Raw genomic sequence first — 20,362 nt, 5'->3', positions numbered from 1 at the left:
TAGTTTTATTCTAATTCTCAATTTCTCATAGTTGTAATACATGATAATAATAATTATATAATGTATTATAATCACTGCTATAATGCATTATAGTGTGATTGTAAGTCACTATAAGTGGTCATTAGGTGCTTTAAGTAAAGTAAAATAAATAGCATTCATTTTGTGCACAACACCAAAAAGTGTCTGCCTACTGCCTATGTAATTATTTTACTGAAAGCACCCAAACCACTTATAGTGAGTGACTTATAATCACACTATAATAGCAGTAATTATAATACATTATAACATGATTAATGTATTACAACTATGGCCATTTCAATATGATCCTTGCAAAGAAAATTGTCTGAGAGTCCAGCAATTATGGAATAATAATACTTGACCTTATAAGTCATTATAGAATGCGTTATAATGTGTTATGATTGTTGTTATAAAGCATTATGAATATTTAGTTCTTAACTATACTTATTATAGTTAAGATATTGTCTGCTTATACTGCGTTATAAGCAGATAATGCCTTATACGCATGTTGATAAATGCATTATATAGACATGAGATGCATAGCAAGTAGGTGTGTTCTATTTGACATTGAAAAAGAGGGTTAAACGCAAGCTTACATCAAAGTGTGCCTGTGTTTGTGCGTGGCTGTGTTTCGTTAGTAGGCTCTGGATTGGTTCACCTCACGAGAACGTCTGGGGCTCATTAAAAGTGAGGCAGGAAACTGTTATTTTCGAAGAGCTTCATGGTGCCGCCGCTCCCTCATCTTGGCTCAAACGCTCACAGAGTTTCAAAGATCCCAGGGATCCCCAGCCGGGAGCCAAAATGGAGGACGGCGGTTCAGTTTCATAACCCTGTGTAGGAGGAGCCAGGTTTTCTGGAAGCTCTGGAACAGTGTTGCCATGTCCGCTTATTATAAGCGACTTTGTTTGTTTTTTTTCCCTGTAAAGTTGCTTGCAAATATTGGTGGTTGCGGTTTTGGGGGCTTGTTTCTAAAGTGTAGTTACTTATTTAGGCTTGCTTCCAATTTTTTTTGAATTATTATTTTAACCAGTGGTTCTCAAATATTTTCATGAAAATGTTTTGTGCCAGGGAGCATTTGTGTTGTTAGAAAGAAAAATATAATGTTGAAATATTTTGTGTAAAGAAAGAAAAAATAAATAAACATATTGTTGAAAAAAAAGAAAAGAAAGAAAAATAGCAGATCTACAAGCTCACAACACCTTGTGAGCTTGTAGATCGGCTATTTTCAAATAGCCAATGTATTAGGTTTGAAGTGCTCATGTGGCCTAAAGTTGCTTCTTTTGGGCTTGTTTTCATAGACCTGGTTGCGTATTTCTCTCACAGAATCTGGCAACACCGATCTGGAACGGGAGAGGAGCGTCGTAGAGGCGACTGGGAAAGGAGAGAAAAATAAATAAAGCAGCGATTTAATGAGAAGAGTTCTGGAGGAAAAAAAAATCAACGGCCAGTCAATTCAATCTGCTTGTCGATCACCCCAGAGATAAGGACTGTGTGCATTTCTGAAATAACGAAATCCGTTGCAGTTTCTCGGGATGTGAAGAAGAGATCCTTGTTAGTGCCCACCTGGGTTTGTGCTGTAATCAAACCCAAAACATTTATCCACTTGGTTCGTTTAGCATTTCTTTATCAACAGCATTCTAGTGTGTCGGGGGATTTTTGATGACAGACGGACAGACAGACAGACAGGTGCTGCGGATAGACCTGCGAGTGGAGTTGTGTACGATGTTTTCTTTGACAATCATACGGTTCGGTTGGCTTTGCTTGGATTATTAAAACCGGGAAGCTCGGGAAAGGTGGGGCCGAACCGGGGGGACTGACTGCCTGCCAGACGGATTATTCAAAAAACGCTCATTGAAGCTCCGCTGCTGCCGATTCGCCCACAGCGACGCAGCGTTGGGGAAAACCGACGGGAGGCGAGGCAGCTATTGGAATTTATAGTGGGGGGGAAAAAAGCTCCATTGCAACTCTTTTTAGTGACTGGGGCTTATTTTATAGCATATCGTGCTGCGTGCGCCAGTTATTTCTGTCCAAACGTAAGCTGGTTGTGGCCTTTTGTCTCCCCTTTTTAAACATACGGTTTTGGGACGCATATTTGTGGGGATAATTTCCCCAGCCGGGTTGGACCGACCATGGCGGACGACGACATTCTCTTTGAAGATGTATACGAGCTCTGTGAGGTCATTGGGAAGTAAGTATCAGGTTGCGGTTTTATTCCACTGTGTTGTAGCTTTGCAATTTGGTGCTCTATGGTATTATTCCCTCGCTATGTCTCACGCCCGGGGGCTCTCACATTAAATACGCACACTTCAGGCTACTGTGCGCCATGGACATGACAACTGTTTCATTTTCATGTCTAAACCTGAGTGAGTCAGCTGAGCTAGCTAACCCACATTTCGGCTATTCGCAGTAATACTAGTGTGTTGGACTAGGTACCAGTGTTGCCACATTTTGCGAGAGAAATAAGCAACCAGGTCTACGAAAACAAGCCCAAAAGAAGCAACTAGGCTAGTAACATCACTAACATGACACGATGAGCTCTTGCTAATTGGAAATAGCCGATCTACAAGCTTGTAGGTCTGCTATTTTCAAAGGAATCTTGAAAATGTGGGAACAAATTTAATATCTTTGAAACATTGTAACAACACAAATCTTGAATGGGGGGTCCCTGGCACAAATACATATATATTTGGGGGTCCTTGTCATGAAAATGTTTGAGAACCACTGGTTTAGACAACATTAGGAAACCAGCCAAAATAAGCAACTACGCTTTAGAAACAATTCCAAAAAACTGCAACTGGCAATATTTACAAGCGACTTTACAGTAAAACAAGCCCAAAGTCGCTTATAATAAGCGGACATGGCAACACTTCCACTAGTATGTTCTGTGTATTCTGGCGCTTTCATCTGCTGTCAGTTGGCCACTTGATGTAGAGATTAGGCATTAGGCTACTAGTCTAGATGTAGAGATTAGGCATTACTAGGCTACTAGTCTAGGCACCATGAGTCATGATCCACATTAGGGTCCTCGTTGGCAACTCGAGGCTCATCTTAACCACTTGTTAAAATATTGGCTATCCAACGGATTGACTAGTGTTGACATACATTTTTGTGGTGCAATTAGTCATGACATTGTATTCAGCCTCCTGGAACCTCTCTTTTGCAATCATAATAACACTATGGCAATTAATTGCATTAATGTTGGGATGGTATTGTTTTGTATATCCCTGCCTCTGACACGAGGCTTTTTACTGAACCTTGTCTGTGTCCTTATTTTACCTGGAACAAGATTGACATCATTCCTCACGGGCCTAAGTTACTAATTATAAACCGTTAGTGGGAGATGGAATGTTATTACAACGTGATTACCATCTCTTACACATTTTCACAGGAGTACACATGCAATCAACTTCCCCATGCTGTGTGTGGAATGTCAGTTAGTAGTTAGATGACCTCCTACTGTACCAGTACATTAGCATGTTCTTCTCAGCAAGCACAGCACCAGGTTGAGCATCCAGACAGCGTTTTACAAACAAATTTAATGTACTCATACTACTCCTATTCTATTTCTCACCCATCATGGTCTTACGAAAAATGTCTGGACTGGAGTAACCCTGCCAGATAACAAACACGATATTAGGCTGCCTAATGAGAGACGGAGGAACTTTAAAAAAAAACAGTAGGTGCAAAAATTCAGGGCCTCGCAAAAAAATCAGATTCACCTCCCATCAGGTATACTAACACTATAATTTGATCTTGAGCTGAGGAAGACAGTGACTGTGCTGCAAGGTTTGAGGAGGAGGCTAATATTTCGGTTTCAGTATTACTGCTGGATTGAAGCACTTCATGGGTGTACTACAAACGGAAAGCTCTTGGCAGGCCTGACAGACTTACGCAGGTCACACACAGTCAGACAGAGCTGAGCGACTGGTTAAGGGGCTGCCGCAGAGCCAGGAGACTGTTTGACAGGGGAACGGGGGCCTGCATTGTACATGTTTAGGCAAGCCTGAAAATGGAGTGCTCTCTTTATTGCACACAGTGACAGATACATGCATGTGTGCACAGAACCCAACCCACACACATAAAGGCTTTGTCACAGAAATACCACTCTCCCACTGTCTATTGACATGGTTCCTTCCTGCTCCAATCTGAAGCACACTGGTGAAATGATAACCATACAGATTTAATGTCCCTCCATCCTCCTTGTGTTATTAATTACGTTTGACGACAGACCCTCCTAGGACAGGTCATAGGCCCTGCCGGTGTGACTGCAGGCATGGCATAGGGACAAGAGGATCAGAGTAAAGTCAAATACCACACAACGTCATCTGAGTACACACGCACACACACACACACACACTCTCTACTAGTATCCCGATTCTCAGCGCTGCTCATTGCTTTTGACAGATCGGCTGTGATTTAGGGTTTTGGAGCAGTCTTATATCAGCTGACCTGCTGCCCTCTGTACTGTACGTTGCTGCTGCCACAGTTTCCTTGAAGTAGCAATTGTGTTTTGACTGTTATCCTAAGAGAGAAGGGATTAACCAGAGGGAAACCCAACGAATGATAACAAACAACATTCAGAGAACGCACTACTTAAAAGCCTAATGCCCTGAAACTGTGTGTGTGTGTGTGTGTGTGTGTGTGTGTGTCCGTCCTGCAAGGATAGACCCAGGTAGTTGCACTAGTACTGTAGATCAAGGCCTGTATATAATTTAGGTCATCCTAAACTGTGCTTGAAAAGCAGTGTTTGTTGTGAGATTTTTAATGCCCCAGTATTTATTAGACTGAGTATGCAGGATTTATTTAGGTATGTGGACTTCATGAACTGTGCAGTCATTGTGTGTATGTGTGTAGATTGTGTGTGAATTTTTGTGGCATTTAAGCCTAAGCTTAAGAACACTGACCTCGGACACAAATCCTGTCTGTCTTTCTGTCTGCCTTGTGTGCGCCGTGCGCCTGTCTGTCTGTTTGTCTGACTGTTTCGTAGCTGTTAGACTGATCCTGTCTGCTGTCTTGCTGGACTGGGAGAAGAATAGGGGGAAACTAACTAAGAGAAAGGCAAGAAAGGTAGAAGTCAATCATGAATAGAAGAATGAGAGTATAAAAGGAGGAGATGGGTGGGGGGGGGGCGTGAAGAGAAGGGAGCAAGGGAGGTCAGGGGTACTGTAGATGGAACCGGTCCATTACTCACACATTAAGAGATTCACTGTGCCTACAGGCTAGCCTTTTTTTAATAGTTTGTCCGCACAACAATCATGGATTTGTGTGTGTGTGTTTCTCAGTGTGAACCGTGACTAACCGCAGCAGCATGCTCAGATTTAGCTTGCTTTTAGTGCTCTTCACAAAATGTGCTGCTGCCTAACTGATAACAGCAGCTCTGCCAATGATAATGCAGCTGGCCACAAACACACACAACCACACGTTTCTCGTTAGTACTCTTTTATTTAGTCCAGGTTATATGATTCCAACAGTTATTACCGTTATTATCGTCTACAATATTGATCTTTCAGTAACAATGTGAGCAGCCTTGAGTCTGACGTGTGTGTAGTAGCATCTGCCTCCGCCTCCTGTCTTCTCCTCCCGTTAAAACAAGCCCTTTTCAAAAAAATAGCAGACTTACAAGCTCACATGGCATTGCAAGCTTTGCAGGTCTGCTATTTCTGATGTTTTTGAAAGATTTTAAAAATGTTTGCCTAAAATTCAACGGCAGGTTGAAAGTGTTTAATGGAGACCTAAACAGGACTTAACCCTTTAAGACCTGAAGCCGATTCTACAAATGTCTTCTAAATCCCAAAAGCTTCTATATCAATGGCGCTCAAACCTTTTCATGTCAAGGACCCCCAAAATGATATGTATTTGGCCGCCGAACCCCATCTCAAAATATTGTGTTCCAGGGACCCCCCAGAAGCAAAGATTTGAGTTAATTTTTTTTGCTTTGAAACCGTATATATATTCAAAGATTTGCACATTTTCATGATTTTTCAAAAATAGCAGATCTACAAGCTCGTAGCGCGGCACTCGGTGCCGCGCTATGAGCTTGTATATCTGCTATTTTTGAATAGCCAAAGTGTAAAATAATTCTTTTTTAGCTCAAATCAAAAAGTGACACAGATGCGTCCCAGGTCTTAATGGGTTAATATTCTCCAACTGAATGGATCAATGGCCTTCCAGTCCTGACTGTGGATTTAACAATGGATATTTACTGCGCACACATTCAGTCACGTAGGGCTGCTCCGCTCCACCGTGAATGAAATTAATTACTCTTCATTTGCATACCTCGAGGCCTAGTCTCTGAGACTCGGGGAGGGGTGTTGGACAAAGCCTGAATGTCATTAAAACTGTGGGACCAAGGAGTTGTGTGTATCTCTGTTAGTCTGTGCACTAGTGTGTCCCTCTGCAGGAGGGTTCCAGGGTTGTGTAAGCCTCAGGCATAGCCTCAGATTTGTGAATGTGTGTGGTCCTCTTTCAAATCATGGCGTAAAGCAACATAAGCCTCTAGTAAAGTTCATTGGGAATGGCTTTTTGGGCTACATGTCCCAAACCCCCTATTTCAGGTCATTATGTAAGAAATCATGATAATGCAGAAAGGTTGAGGTTCTCTCAACGTACAGTATGCATGCATGTGCATGTACAGTATGTGTGCATGCTCCTTCCTAGCATCCTCCACCTCTCTGCTGGAATAAGGATTGTATTTCCTTTGCTAAGCAGCACAGAGGCAACCCCTTCCAGCTTGGATAATTGTGTTTTCATGATTCTTTTTATGTTTGTTTATATGATAGCCTATACAACAGGGTCAGTAGAGTGTGTGTGTGTGTGTGTGTGTGTGTGTGTGTGTGTGTGTGTGTGTGTGTGTGTGTGTGTGTGTGTGTGTGTGTGTGTGTGTGTGTGTGTGTGTGTGTGTGTGTGTGTGTGTGTGTGTGTGTGTGTGTGTGTGTGTGTGTGTGTGTGTGTGTGTGTGTCTTAATGCATGCGTATGCATGTCCGTCCTCCGCCCTTGATACGGCGTGTGAAACACTGACCTACATTAGCAGGGAACACCAGCACAAGAGCCCTGCTCTCAGAGAGTTAGCCCGGGGCAATGGATGGTGAAAGATGGAGAGCAGCTAGCTACTTTTAGCTACTGCCTGGCTTGAGCTGCGGTCAGCATCGCTGAACGTTGATGAATTGGCTGGGCAATGCTAACTGCCTACCCAGGCTGTGGTACCGCTAGGCCTATGGGCTGTGGGTCAGTAGGTTAAAGGCTGCTCTATTTACGCTGTCAAGAACTAGGATTGTCTTTGAAATAGCAGCTCTGAATCGTACTGTGTGCACTGTGTCTGGTGCTTCCCATCATAATGGAGAATCCACTTTTGCACTGTTGAGTCCATTGCAATACAGTATGCTGTGCGTTTGTGTTTTCGGTGCGGCTCTCCCCTCCTGCTGGGCAGAGATGGCAGCAGGCTTGGAGAACTGCTAGAGATGTTTGTTGTCTGATCTCCCTTTAAAAACAAATAGGAAATTGGACCCTGGTGTTTGAGTAATGTATTTTTGTTTTAGAAGCACAGAAAGAAATCCTTTCTTTTTTGCCAGAACACCAACGCTGTCATAGCAGTTATGACTGAATGGGGTTCTTGCTCTCAGGTGAATACACACGTGGTGTAGTCCTCTGGGCTTTTGCCAACACTGTATGTGTATCATGTGCACACTTTGCATTGTGGGAGCTTATCTTCTCAGTTGGGGTTTAGTGGGGAGGGGAGGGTCGGCTGAAAGGCTGGTTTCAGCACGCACAATTACACATACGTGATACAGCACAGTGTTCTCACTCTCAGCCGTTAAAATATTTATCCATCCTCATCAAGCTGTACAGAACAACCTGGAAAAGAAAAGAAGACCCCAGCAGCTCTCTGTGTGCAGCGACAAGGAAACGAGAAAAAGATGCATACCATGCTGAACATGTAGTCAAAGCCCCTCTGGAGCACTGTTCAACTTCAGCAACTCCGGCAGGGGGGTTTATTCTGCCCCAGCATGGACATTTATACCACTTCCACAACAAGGATGTTGTACATGATGCGTTATGATGGGGCTGGGCAACATATGGATTTTTATCGTTTGCCAACTATTTGTGTGTGGTTATTGTTTTTGTGGCATCGCAATGTACAATTTTGTTCTTTTGAATTAATGCTTGAAAGAAAAATGTAAGTCTGTTAAGTGTTAACCCCTCCAAAAAAGATTCTTAAAGAATTGAGAATTTCAGTTGAAAATTGTACTTTCGGCCATCAGCGCCCCTGTGTTCTGTATTTTTACTGCTTTCAAATTGACCTCAGCAGGCCAGCTGTTGCGGCTAAAGTATCATTCATAGTCAGACGTAAGGTTACGTAACAAGCGCCAGCGCTCCTTGCGTTGCCGTTTTTGTCTCCCCCTCCGTCACTTACGGCTCCAGGATTTCCGTCCGTGCAGTCGACATTCACCGTCAGGCCGACGTACGTTCGTTTGTACGTTGGCTGTAGTACCAGTGAAGTCCGTTGGCAGTATAAGGAAAAAAAGTTTTCCTCGGGCCCTCTTTCGCCAAAAAAAGACCACGTTGGTTGGTGGAAGTACTTGAGTAAATGTACTTAAGTACTTAGACCGACTTAGACCCGTCGATCTGTGACAATATATAGCATATATAGCACAGTGCAGTAGGGGTCGAAACTCACGTTTTGTAGACAACCATTGTTTTTGTCTAGTTTGTGGACTAGTTTGTGTCTTTTATTGCGTTGTTTTGGCTAGATGCTACAATGGTAGCTTCATGTTGTTAGCTGCGTTGATTTCAGGTGGCTGTGTTGCCAGGTTTTGTGAGAGAAATAAGCAACCAGGTCTATGAAAACAAGCCCAAAAGAATCGACTAGGATATAGCAGATCTGACTACAATATATGTTTGAGAATCACTGGTTTAAATAATAATTGGCCCAAATAAGCAACTACACTTTAGAAACAAGCCCAAATAAAACCGCAACCACCAATACAAAATTGTTTGTTTGTTTACAAGCAACTTTACAGAAAAATAAGCCCAAAGTCGCTTATAATAAGTAGACATGGCAACGTTATGGGTACGGCGGTACATACCAGTGGCCATCTAGTGGATGAATAGTGTATTACGCCTGTACGCTTTAAAATAAATAAAATAACCCCTAAATAACGTGAGCGACTATGCATGCCTCCGTAAAGAACGGACGGAATCCCTCACCCCCTGACGCACGTTTTAGACCCATCTAGGGACTATGAACGGGCCTTAACTGTGCAATATCTGCTTGTTCCAGGTCACTACACCGCAGAGCTTCATCACAGATAACGGTGCATGCTGGTTGATTGCCTCTTTGGCATGATCGGAATTCAGAATCGCAAAAAAAGCAAAGGTGGGGAAAAAGTATCTTAAGTATCCTGGATCCGAGCCATCATAGAGCAACAGAAGTGACTTTGGAAAACGTAGTGATGCAGGAAGATGGCACTCTGATCTGATGATGGCTTGTATGTGGCGCTCCGATCCGTTGTGAGCTTGTAGATCAGCTATTTTCACGATAATGTGTTTGTTTTGTTTTTTTTACACTTTTTGAGGCTTTGCCTTTAATGATATGCCTGAAATAGGGATCGATTATTAATTGATTATGTTATAAAATTATCGATTTTCTTTATAATCGATTAGTTCGATTAACTGTTGCACCCCTAGTCTCCATTCCTTATTGTTTCGTAGTCTTTCTGTGCATGAATATAATTGAAGCACAGTTGGCACACACACACACACACACACACACACACACACACACACACACACACACACACACACACACACACACACACACACATACATGCTCACTTGCACACATGATCGCATGCGTGCAGACATGCTTGTGCACACACTCAGAAATGTATCCACTGATATGACTGCGTGTTTTTATTTTTTACTCTGGTCAAAATCTCTCCCAGTTTCAAACAGAATGTGCGGTCCCAGCAGGTGTCTGTTGGCAATGCATAATGAAGTGATGCCTTCATTAATGCATTATTAATTCAATGTATTGCCAACTGCCTTTGAGCGTTTGTTTGTGTCTTTCATAAACGCTTTTCCACTGAGATGGCATTGAATAGATATATTTTCCAACGTGTAAAGCATTGGGTTTTCAACTGGTGGTCAGTGGACCACTGGTGGTCCGTGAAGGTATTGCATGTGGTCCCTGACCATGCATTTAGTAATGTAGGAAAGTGAAGATTTGTATTACAGTATATTTGATTTTATCGACCACTAGTTGAGAAACAGTATGATAATAATAATAATAATAGCTTGAATTTATATAGCGCCTTTCATAAACCCAAGGACGCTATGATGTATGATGACGCATCAATGTTGTCAGTCACTTGGAAGTCGGATGTCAAGAACTTCCACAGAAATGGGAGTTAGAATTTCAAGGGAAACTGTACCGGTTTACATGGTTGAGTCATCATTAGTAGGAAATGTGCCCATATCAATTGCATGTGCTTGCTCATACATATGTTGCAATGAATCAGTTAACATGAGTTTAATATGGAAGGTTAAGAGAACAGAATAGGGGAATGGATCAGTGGTTCTCAATCTTTTCTGAGCTCTGGACCACTAGCATATCTCAGTTAAATAATGACTGTTAAGGGCTTGATTTAATTCACCTCGAATTAACAAATTAAATTAAGGCCTTGACAGTCATTATTTGATTTCAAGCTTGTCCCCCACACCACGCCCATATCCCCCCTCCCAACACAACAGTGGTCCCCAGGTTGATTCTCAGTCAGGGTGGTGGTCCCTGGTTCATAATCAGTTGAAAACCCATGGTGTAAAGCACACAGAATAGATGGTAAACATGTAAGCTGTACAAATACTTAAAGGAGAATTCCGGACAAATTAAGTGTTATCTTTGATGTCTCGTTACTCACCTACCGATGTGAAAAGTAGCGTTCTTTTTTTTCATATATTCCCCTGTCGTCATTTTTTAAACACCCTCCGTTGTTATAATGGGAGCGTGAGGGTTAGTGAAGTTCGTCTATTATAACCGACGCAATGTTATTTTTTTCTCTACTACGATTCATTGTAGAGTCTCATGATAGTCAAACATGCGCTGAAAATTCCTGCGAGCCTGCCGTTAATGGCGAACGATTTAACACTGGTTGCTTGTTTCCAGAATCTGGCAACACGAGTTGCCAGGTTCTGGAAGAAACAAGCAACCAGTGTTAAATCGTTCGCCATTGACGGCAGCCTCGCAGATAGTTTCAACGCATGTTTGACTATCATGAGACTCTACTATGAATACTAGTAGTGAAAAAAACAACTTTGCGTCGGTTATAATAGACGAATTTCACTAACCCTCACGCTCCCATTATAACAACGGAGGGTGTTTAAAAAATGACGACAGGGGAATATATGAAAAAAAAGAACGCTACTTTTCACATCGGTAGGTGAGTAACGAGACATCAAAGATAACACTTAATTTGTCCGGAATTCTCCTTTAAAGAGAGGGGAAATGTATGTCTCTAAGGTAATTTATTTGCTTCCATTACAGCGCTCATAACACATCCGTGTGTATCCTCCGTTGCCTAGCCCCACATGGATAAATATGACATTACTGCTGACCAAAATCACGGTGTTCTTTTTAGCGACTGTGGTGGTTTTTGGCGTTTCTTAGTCAAGGATCAAACCACGAGCTGCTGACGCAGCCTGTTGGTATTTTAGTAATACACTTCTCCTTCCGTCCTCCCTTTCTCTGTTTATGTTCTCGGTCTTACTTTCTCTCTATTGAGGCCTTTTCAATCTAAAGTCATTTCCGCCCTGCCTGCCAAAGCACACAGTGTCACCTGGGTTACGGCTGGGGCCTACCCGAAAAACAACACACACACACACACACACACACACACACACACACACACACACACACACACAGCTAAAAGTGCACATGCACACATTTAACACACTTTCTAATTGGGGGGCTAATTTAGAAAAGTGCTTTTTGGGAGTTTTGTAGGTTAGTAGAATCCCAGGGATGATCTGTAGGTTAGTAGAATCCCAGGGATGATCATTACTTCTGCCTGCAAAAGAAAATAAAATCAGACGCTACTGACTTGTGTCAGTTGGTTAGCTCTTCTGTGTCGCGACCTGACACCCGAGTGTCAGGGTGCTGGCGTTGGGGGAGCCAGTGGGTCTAAAACAAGCATATGGTCCCAATGACAGTAAGAACTGTTTGTTTAGTGGCCAGGAAAGAAAGGAGACAAGGAAAGGGTAGAGTTAGACACTGGATCTGTGATCCCTCCCACACCAAAGATGGCTTGCAGATGTCAAAAAGCCTCATCATGATTTCATGTTTCCTTTGTGCCATACCGTGACTGTGTTGTGCATATGTTTTGTATTTTCAATTTACTATTCAAGCATTTAGTGACTTACACATGGTCAAGTAAAAGAGACTAAAAATAGAAAGGTTTCAAGGTAAACAGAAAGCATAGCATCTGTCTAAACAACATGCTATCTACTAAATGAATACATACTTTGCATTTGTGGACCAACAAACAATACAGTATATAGTCTATATAAGTAACATACATAACGTGTTACCAAGTACCATTTGTATAATATGAATAACATCTATCAGAAAATGGGCAACAAGAAGTGATACAATGAATGCTAGTAGGGGCTGAGGTAGTCTGAAGAGGTGAGTTTTCAGACAGTGGTGGGAGAGTGAGTCTGCGGTCCTGACTGGGGGAGGTCATTTCACAGCTTGGGAGCCAGGAGGGAGAAGAGTCTGGGATGCTTGGAGCGTTGGCCAGGGTGTCGCAGGGAAGGGAGGGAAAGGCCTCCTGTGTTCGCTGATCTAAGTGTTCGGGAACTGGTGTTGTGGTCAATGTATTAGTCGAGCCTGGAGATGATTGAGGATTGGAGTCGGTAGACTCTGGTGAGGAAGGGTCTGATCCTCAAGATTTTGTACAGTGCAAACCTACAGGATCAATTGATCACGGAAATGTATGCCTTGAAGGACAGCTGACTATCCAGGACCACTTCCAAATTCTTGGTATTTGGAACAGAAGACACTATTTGTAAGGCATATGGCCTCCAGCTGTTGGACTTGATGCATGTTCAATAGTTTTTTTTCTCTATTGTTGAGTTGGCACTATATTAATTGGAATGTTACCAGGGCTGTTGAATGGTGTTCAGATACAGATGGCAGATTCCCCTAGTTGTCCAGGGTATGTGCCCATACTGTACATGCTCATAAGCACCCCGCTTGCAAAGTACATTTGACTGGAAACTGACCTTCAGGCTACTGTAGCTTATTGTCAACTATCACCATTTTGCCCCATGTAGATTCTGCCAGTTTGGAAGTCACTCCGGGGTACGTGTGTCATGCACGTAAATATATGCACATACACTTTGCCTCCAGGCCTCTCACAGTAGTGGGCATCATTGTCATTGGCCCCAGCCAGCTTGCCAGGGCTGAGTCACACATAGTTTGCTAAAGTGGATTTCTCTATTCATTCCTGACTGTTTTTCCAAAAGCCTTCAAGTTCACATTATCATAATGCACCGTAAAACATTTTTAAAAATTATTTTATAAAGTTTTATTTCAGATAGGTTAGAGAGGCAGGAAATCAACCAACCTATCCGGAAGCCGCTTCCGCCACTTCCCTACAACTTGCAACAGAACGCGACAGTATACCCACCCACCGACCTTTTTAATTTGACATTGTAAATATACTGTATAAGTGTATTATGTCTTCTTCTTAACTGGAAAAAAATCATATTGGCAGTTGTAGCCCAACATGACAGATGACTCCGTGAGGGGCAGCACACCTTTCCTGTGTTTGATAATTTGAGTTTGAGCGTGCATAATTTTTCCTTCAGACTCGGATCTCTGCATCCAGCAGGCCTTTTATGCCCCCTTCCCCAGTCCCAGAGGCCCAAGGTGGACATCCCTTTCATCCTACTCAGGGAGGACTGCAGGCAATGATGTCATCTGCTCCAGCTAGGGTTATGTGTGGAAGGGCTGAGTGGGAAATATCTCTATTTTATATCGTTGTTATCGTTGGTTATTAGTCACCTTTACAAAAATGAGTCACACAGGTGTGTGACTTGCACCAGAACATCTGGAAATTGTGGGAGCCAATGCGTCTGTCTTGAGAGATTAGAAACTATTATTATATAGGACTGTGTGTTTTTAGCTGGTTCCCTGGTCGTCTGCGGTACCTCTGCCAATTTTCTTCTATAAAAACGGCATGGCTCTAACACGCCATTAGCCCATTAAAGTTGAACATTGCCTGTTGGAGGGCATCGTGTGTGTGTGTGTGTGTGTGTGTGTGTGTGTGTGTGTGTGTGTGTGTGTGTGTGTGTGTGTGTGTGTGTGTGTGTGTGTGTGTGTGTGTGTGTGTGTGTGTGTGTGTGTGTGTGTGTGTGTGTGTGTGTGTGTGTGTGTGTGTGTGTGATTAATTTTCTAAATGTCAAGGTGTCCCTTTTAAGTTTCTGTATTTTGTTGCCATTTTCATCCTCTGTTTAATCTGTGGTTACTGTAATGTCAAGGAAGGCCACTTTGCTGTTGCTCATCACACACTGTGGCACAATCTAAAGCCTGATTTATTCCTTAAGTGGCCTGTGACATAATAATAATAATAATAATTCACAACACCATACATAAGTAAACCAAGTTGTTCATGGTATTTCTTCTTTAAAACCTTGATGAAAAATGTGTTTTCATTGTGAAAGATAGAAACTTAAAGTGTATTGTTGCAAGCCGGAACACAATTGATTGATTGAACAAAAATAAAACAAACATGCTCTGAAAATGCACGGCCCACCCATCTGACTATTTAACACGCCAGCCGATAGGTGCTTAAAAACTCTTAAAATGTATTATTAGGGCACCAACATGCACAGTTTTGGGGTGCACCTAAATTATATGCTGGTGCACCTAAACGAAAAAGTTAGGCGCACCAGTGCAACCAATGTAAAAAGTTACACTCTGGAGCTCTGCGTGTGTGTGTGTGTGTGTGTGCGCAAGCTTACGTGTCCATGTGCTTTTATTATTGTCTTCTGTGTAGCTGTGTGCTTTCAGGTGAGTCTGATGCATTGTGACTTTGGCAGATGGTGAACCAGGATGAATGAAAGCCATTTGTTGCAGTCAATTCCCCATTAGTGTTTTGGTGTGTAAACATAATGGTTGATCTGAACAGGAATAATGGCTACTTCAGAAAGAGGAAGTGTTTGTCTCATGAAGCGATGATAAACACTGATCATCCTCTGCACAGACCGCCTTCCAGACAATGGCTCCTATTGATTAGATAGAGAGGTGTCTGTGTGTGCGTGTTGGGGTAGATTTGTGAGAAAGAATCCCATTAATGAGTCAAATGCTGTTTTAACACAAATGCACACAAAGGTACATTCACAAACACACACTCATTAAAGGTTGAGGGCTAACGGCCAAGTAATCTTCTGACCCTGTGTCCTTGAGCTTGATGTGTGTGAGCCTGAGGGCGTCATCGCCTAACGATAATTCACATCTTGAAAATGTGCATAGTCAATGGAATTTGCCTGTTCTCCCCATGTTCACGTGGGTTTCGTCTGGTCGTTCCAGTTTATTTGAGCTTGTCCCAAAGTGGCAGCGGAGATAGGCTGCCCACATCTTAGTCAGGAGGATGGGTAGATCCTCCTTCCACTCACTTAGGCCCTTCGTGACATTTTGCCAGATCATTTATCATGGCAGCATGGAGTATAGGTCAAATATTTGCTGCGTTGTATGGATTCGTATGTGTGAGGCTGAGAGATGTAGAATCTCACCCTAACTTAAGTCATTTGAATTTAATGACACAAGTTTCACAAGCTGTGTGTGTCCCTGGGTGGAATGTAGCACCTCACTCCAAGTCCATCGGGTGGGCGTGAGAGATGTGTGTAAAGGAGGGATGGCACTGAGACAGAGAGGGGAAGGTTAGGTCTTAGGAGGATTGGAGAGAAAAGATCAAAACCAGTGAATGGTTTTGGAGGGCTAGCCATGCAATAGGCATCCAGTGGCTAAGGCTGTGGTGACATATTGTCTGACAGATGGGTGACACATGTTCCATGTTCCAGCCTCATTGTCACTGGGACTGGGACCGTGTGAAAGAGGCAGGGCCTTCTTTGGCGTGCTGGATGAGAAAACCACATTGTTTCAGTAAACTACCAGTCTCACAGAACAATGAACCATTACCACTTTCTCTCTCTCTCTCTCTCTCTCTCTCTCTCTCTCTCTCTCTCTCTCTCTCTCTCTATTCTCGCTATATCTATGTTACTATTGTTTTTATGTCATTAGATTTGTCTCCCTCACCCTTCCCTGTGTGTTTAGACCTTATTTATATTGTGCAATATATATAACATAATACATATTATTGCAGTGTTGTGTTTTGTGGTAAAACTCCCAGCTCACCAAGTGTGGAGCGAGGTCACAAAACACAACTTGCGCATTTCCCAGTACAGCCTAATCACGTTGAATTTGTTTTCATCTGTTCCCCTCCCTCAGTCCTTGTGCACCCCCCTCTCCAATGCTCCATCGAGCAGCCCATTGAAAGTTGTACTGTGGGTATAAGGGTGTGTAAAGCGTAATGAAGGGACAATTTCTCATAACTGAGCTAGGTAAAGCACAGAATAGCGTGACAATTCTCATTTCAGATAAGGTTATCTCTCTCTCGCTCTCTCTCCCTATCGCTCTCCCTCATTTCCTCTCTCTCCACCCACAGTGTCAACAGCAGTCAAGTTTAGTAGAGTTGATAAGCTCCAGCTCGTCAGCCCCTTGGCCGTCCGTCTGTCGGTGACTTGCTGCTGAGACCCGGTAGTCTGGCCCAGGCCCACGCAGTTTTACTGATAGCAGCATTCATTGCTGCTCAACGCTCAAGCAGCTTGTTAGCTCAGTGGGTTGGCGTTATCTTTCTTTTTTTTAAAACCCTTTTTATTTATGCTTTCCATGTGCAACAGACAATAAACATGCATTGTACTTTATTAGACATATTACTTCCCCACCCTTCCACCCCCCACCAAGGTCACAAAAAAAGGAAGAACAGACAGAGACAAAACAAGAGAGCAAAATAATAAACAAACAAACCAAACAATACCGTGTTAATTGAAATGTATTGTAATGTCCGGATTATGGTTATAAACAGCTCTTGACCTGATCCACCGTTGAATTCAAAATAAAAATGGAGAAAATTAGGGTTGTCAGCTTTTAAGCAAAGTTTATGCTTGAGCTCAGTGCGCCGCTCAAGATCGTAATAGCCCCAAAACAAATACTGTAACTGCGAAACGTGGCACTACCCGCCACTTGATCGAATTGTCATCAACGAGGCGTTAAAAATCAGTGCAGAGGTGCATGCAAGGAATCTTTTTCATGTTGTCTCTTCTATGTACTTGACTCTTGGGGGTTTGCAATTCCCAGCACCATGATGAGAAGATACAGTGATGAGTTGTGTTAAATCAGCCTGTTGCCCTACACTCCCAACACAAGCTTCATGGTGACTCCCACGCTCGCACGCACGTGCATGCGTACGCCCAATGCCTGCCTGCGCAGACATGATCCACACAATGTCAGCTCTCTTATGCCCTCTTTTGTGACTCCTACTCATGTCCTTGCACCGCGTCATCGCACTGTACTTGTTCCCTTTCACTTGAGTCATTCATTCAGTCAGCCAGTAGAGCTTTTGTTACACATTTGTCCTGTATTCCTTTGGGCTTTTGTCTTTGTTAAATGTGCAGGGAATGGGGACAGATGGAAGTAGATGGATGGAAAATGAGTGTTGGCTCACCTTTGGCTATTTCTGCCCTGGCTGTGTCCATCTGGGCCATGATAGGGGGGTTGAGTGAGCTCAGCCCGGTGCAACAAGACCACTTGAGGGCATATGGTCAAATCTCTGTGGCAGAGAAACGTGTCCAAAAATATATTGGTTGGTATGAAAGGTGCACATAGACACACTAGGGCTGCAACTATTGATTATCTTCTTAGTGATTATTTTATCGACTCATTTTATGATTAATCGAATAACAAGTGTGTTTAAAAAAATATTTATTTATGTTCAAATTGACACAATTTAATTATTTTTTTATTATCAACTAAATTTATTACCATAGTCTATAAGAGCTTTTAGATCTGCTATGTTCGCAAAAAAATAATAATGTTGAAATGTCTTTTTTTCTTCCAAAATGGATTACTTTTTGATTAAAATGGATTATCAATAAATTGTTATAATCAATTAGTTTGATTAAGTGTTGAGCCCCTGAGACACGTATTCACGAATGCATACACACAGTACATTCTTCCTTGTCAACCACTCCGATATAATATATACATGTCTGCACTTCAGCACTTTATGGGCATCATAGTCATTCCATCTTCTTCCAGTCCTCAGTGCAATGGTCCCTGCTGTTTTAACGCAGCTTGTTTGTTCATTTCATCTATGATGAGTGTGTTTGTGCTTACACAGCGTGTAGTCTGCCAGGCGGTATGAAGGAATGCCTAGTCGACTGGCCACGCACGTTCACATGCACACAGCTCCTCAAATATTTGCCCTCTTCACTTTCAATCTGCGGATAGACCTCTTCTTGCTGTTTGCAGCTGGGAGAGTGGAAGAGAGTGAAGGAGGACAGATGGAGAGAGAGGGAAGTGGTAGAGAGAATTAGTTGGTATCCAGGTGCACTCTGGGAAAATGAGTCATTGAGAAGAGTTGGTGAGGAGCAGTGTTAAAGGAGAGGTATTGATCATGTCAGAGCTGACAGTTGTCAATGGCACATCTGTTCAGACTACAGGACTGACAGTCACTGACTGACTGACTGACAGTCACTGTCTCTGTGTGCGTTCGTCGTGCGTGCGTGGCACTGCGTGCATACACAACGAACGCTGGTTATGGCTGACATTATAATCATGATTATTTATCATTATATTTTGGCCACTTTTGAGAACAAAATGTTTTTAATTCTTTAATTTTATTTGAACAGTTGCAGATTGATAGAACATTGCCAATTCAAGAAAGTGTAAACAGGGCTAGAGTTAAATGAACACTCGAGGAATGCACAGCATAATGTGCATTCCTCATATTGCATGAACAAATGGCTGTGAATCTGTGATTTGTCAGACCATTAGCCTGTCGCTTAAATACACAATAAAATCCTTAGTGTTAATTTAACAAGCCTCACTGGGAGGATGTAGTGCGTGTGAAGAAACACCCTCCCTATTCCTGCTAGTTCAACACCAATGCTGACAGGCGCCCTCAAGCTGTAGGAGTTGCTAGTGCAGCAACAGAGATCGCCCTACCTGCCTGATCGACAGCAAAAATTCCATGTCCACAATCCTAATTTTAATAATTTTGACTTCCAACTATTATGAAAACAAGATCATTTTGATCAAAATGTTATTGTGCCGCTGCATTCCGTTTTGTAGTGATGCTCTTGTGTGGTCTTGTGTTATAAATCAAGTGCATCCCTTTACTTTACAGCGTTGTGCTTTTGCCAGGCCCTTAAACACTCACTCCCATTCCAGACATAGGGTTTACACTACAGCGATGTGAGTGAGAAAAAAATCATTAAAAGGCATTCTTTTCAGACTGTCCTGACCAGACCATATCGTTTGCCGCCCCTCAAATATTTGGTTGCAGTGTTTTCGTGGCCTTGTCCCTACCCAAATCTTTTTATTGGTCGATTTACGTACGCTACTTGGAATAAAGCAATTACATATATGATTCCAACATGGACAAGGAGAAGTTGATTGATGAAGTAGAGAAGCATCCGGTTTTAAGATCATACATCTAACAGTCATCTAGTGGTTGTTTTTACAGAAGGAACATAATTAAGTCTGTCTTGTGTGTGTTTGTGCGTGCACATGGAGCCAGTACAGTAACTAGTGTGAGTGTGCGCTGTAGCACCGGAGTTAATTCCTCTCCTCGCCCTGGGAGATCTTTATGCGTCAGGCGCGAAGGGGAATGCAAGAGAACTGGGCCCACTATAAAATTGAGGGAGAACTGGGCCCTTTTGCAAGACATTGTTTAATGAAGTATCTGTAATTATAATTTTATCTATGACTATGGCTTATTATAGTAATAGATTTAATTATTTTATATCAGGCACACATCAGTCCACTACTTCTGCTGTCCATGTTATGAAAGACTAAATCACAGAGAAGAAACATAGCATTAAATGTGTCAAGTTTTGTTTCTTTTCTAGCATGTTAAATATTCATTAGCTCAATATTTACCAAAGTAATCATGATTATAAATTTTCCCGGGCAGCCTAATACTGCGTTCACACTGGCAGCTACAAAGCTAAAGGCTTCCATGAATTTTCAATGGAAACCAGCGACCAGTGAAGACACAAAGC

General features: G+C 42.5%; 1 protein-coding gene across 7 annotated transcripts in view; it reads left to right on the top strand.

The window, feature by feature from the left end:
• The first annotated feature begins 1,363 nt into the window (after window positions 1-1,363).
• Window positions 1,364-20,362, top strand: part of caska (calcium/calmodulin-dependent serine protein kinase a) — a 143,985-nt gene continuing 124,986 nt past the window's right edge. For all 7 annotated transcript variants that reach the window (XM_080456615.1, XM_080456613.1, XM_080456611.1 and 4 more), the window contains exon 1: window positions 1,364-2,206. In XM_080456615.1, the coding sequence (XP_080312741.1) occupies window positions 2,148-2,206 (59 nt within the window). In that variant the 5' untranslated portion in view covers window positions 1,364-2,147. The remainder of the gene's footprint in view (window positions 2,207-20,362) is intronic.

This window comes from Gymnoscopelus braueri, assembly GCF_963280865.1.
Source record: "Gymnoscopelus braueri genome assembly, chromosome: 18".
NCBI lineage: Eukaryota > Metazoa > Chordata > Actinopteri > Myctophiformes > Myctophidae > Gymnoscopelus > Gymnoscopelus braueri.
This window is presented reverse-complemented; position numbering and strand designations above follow the sequence as displayed.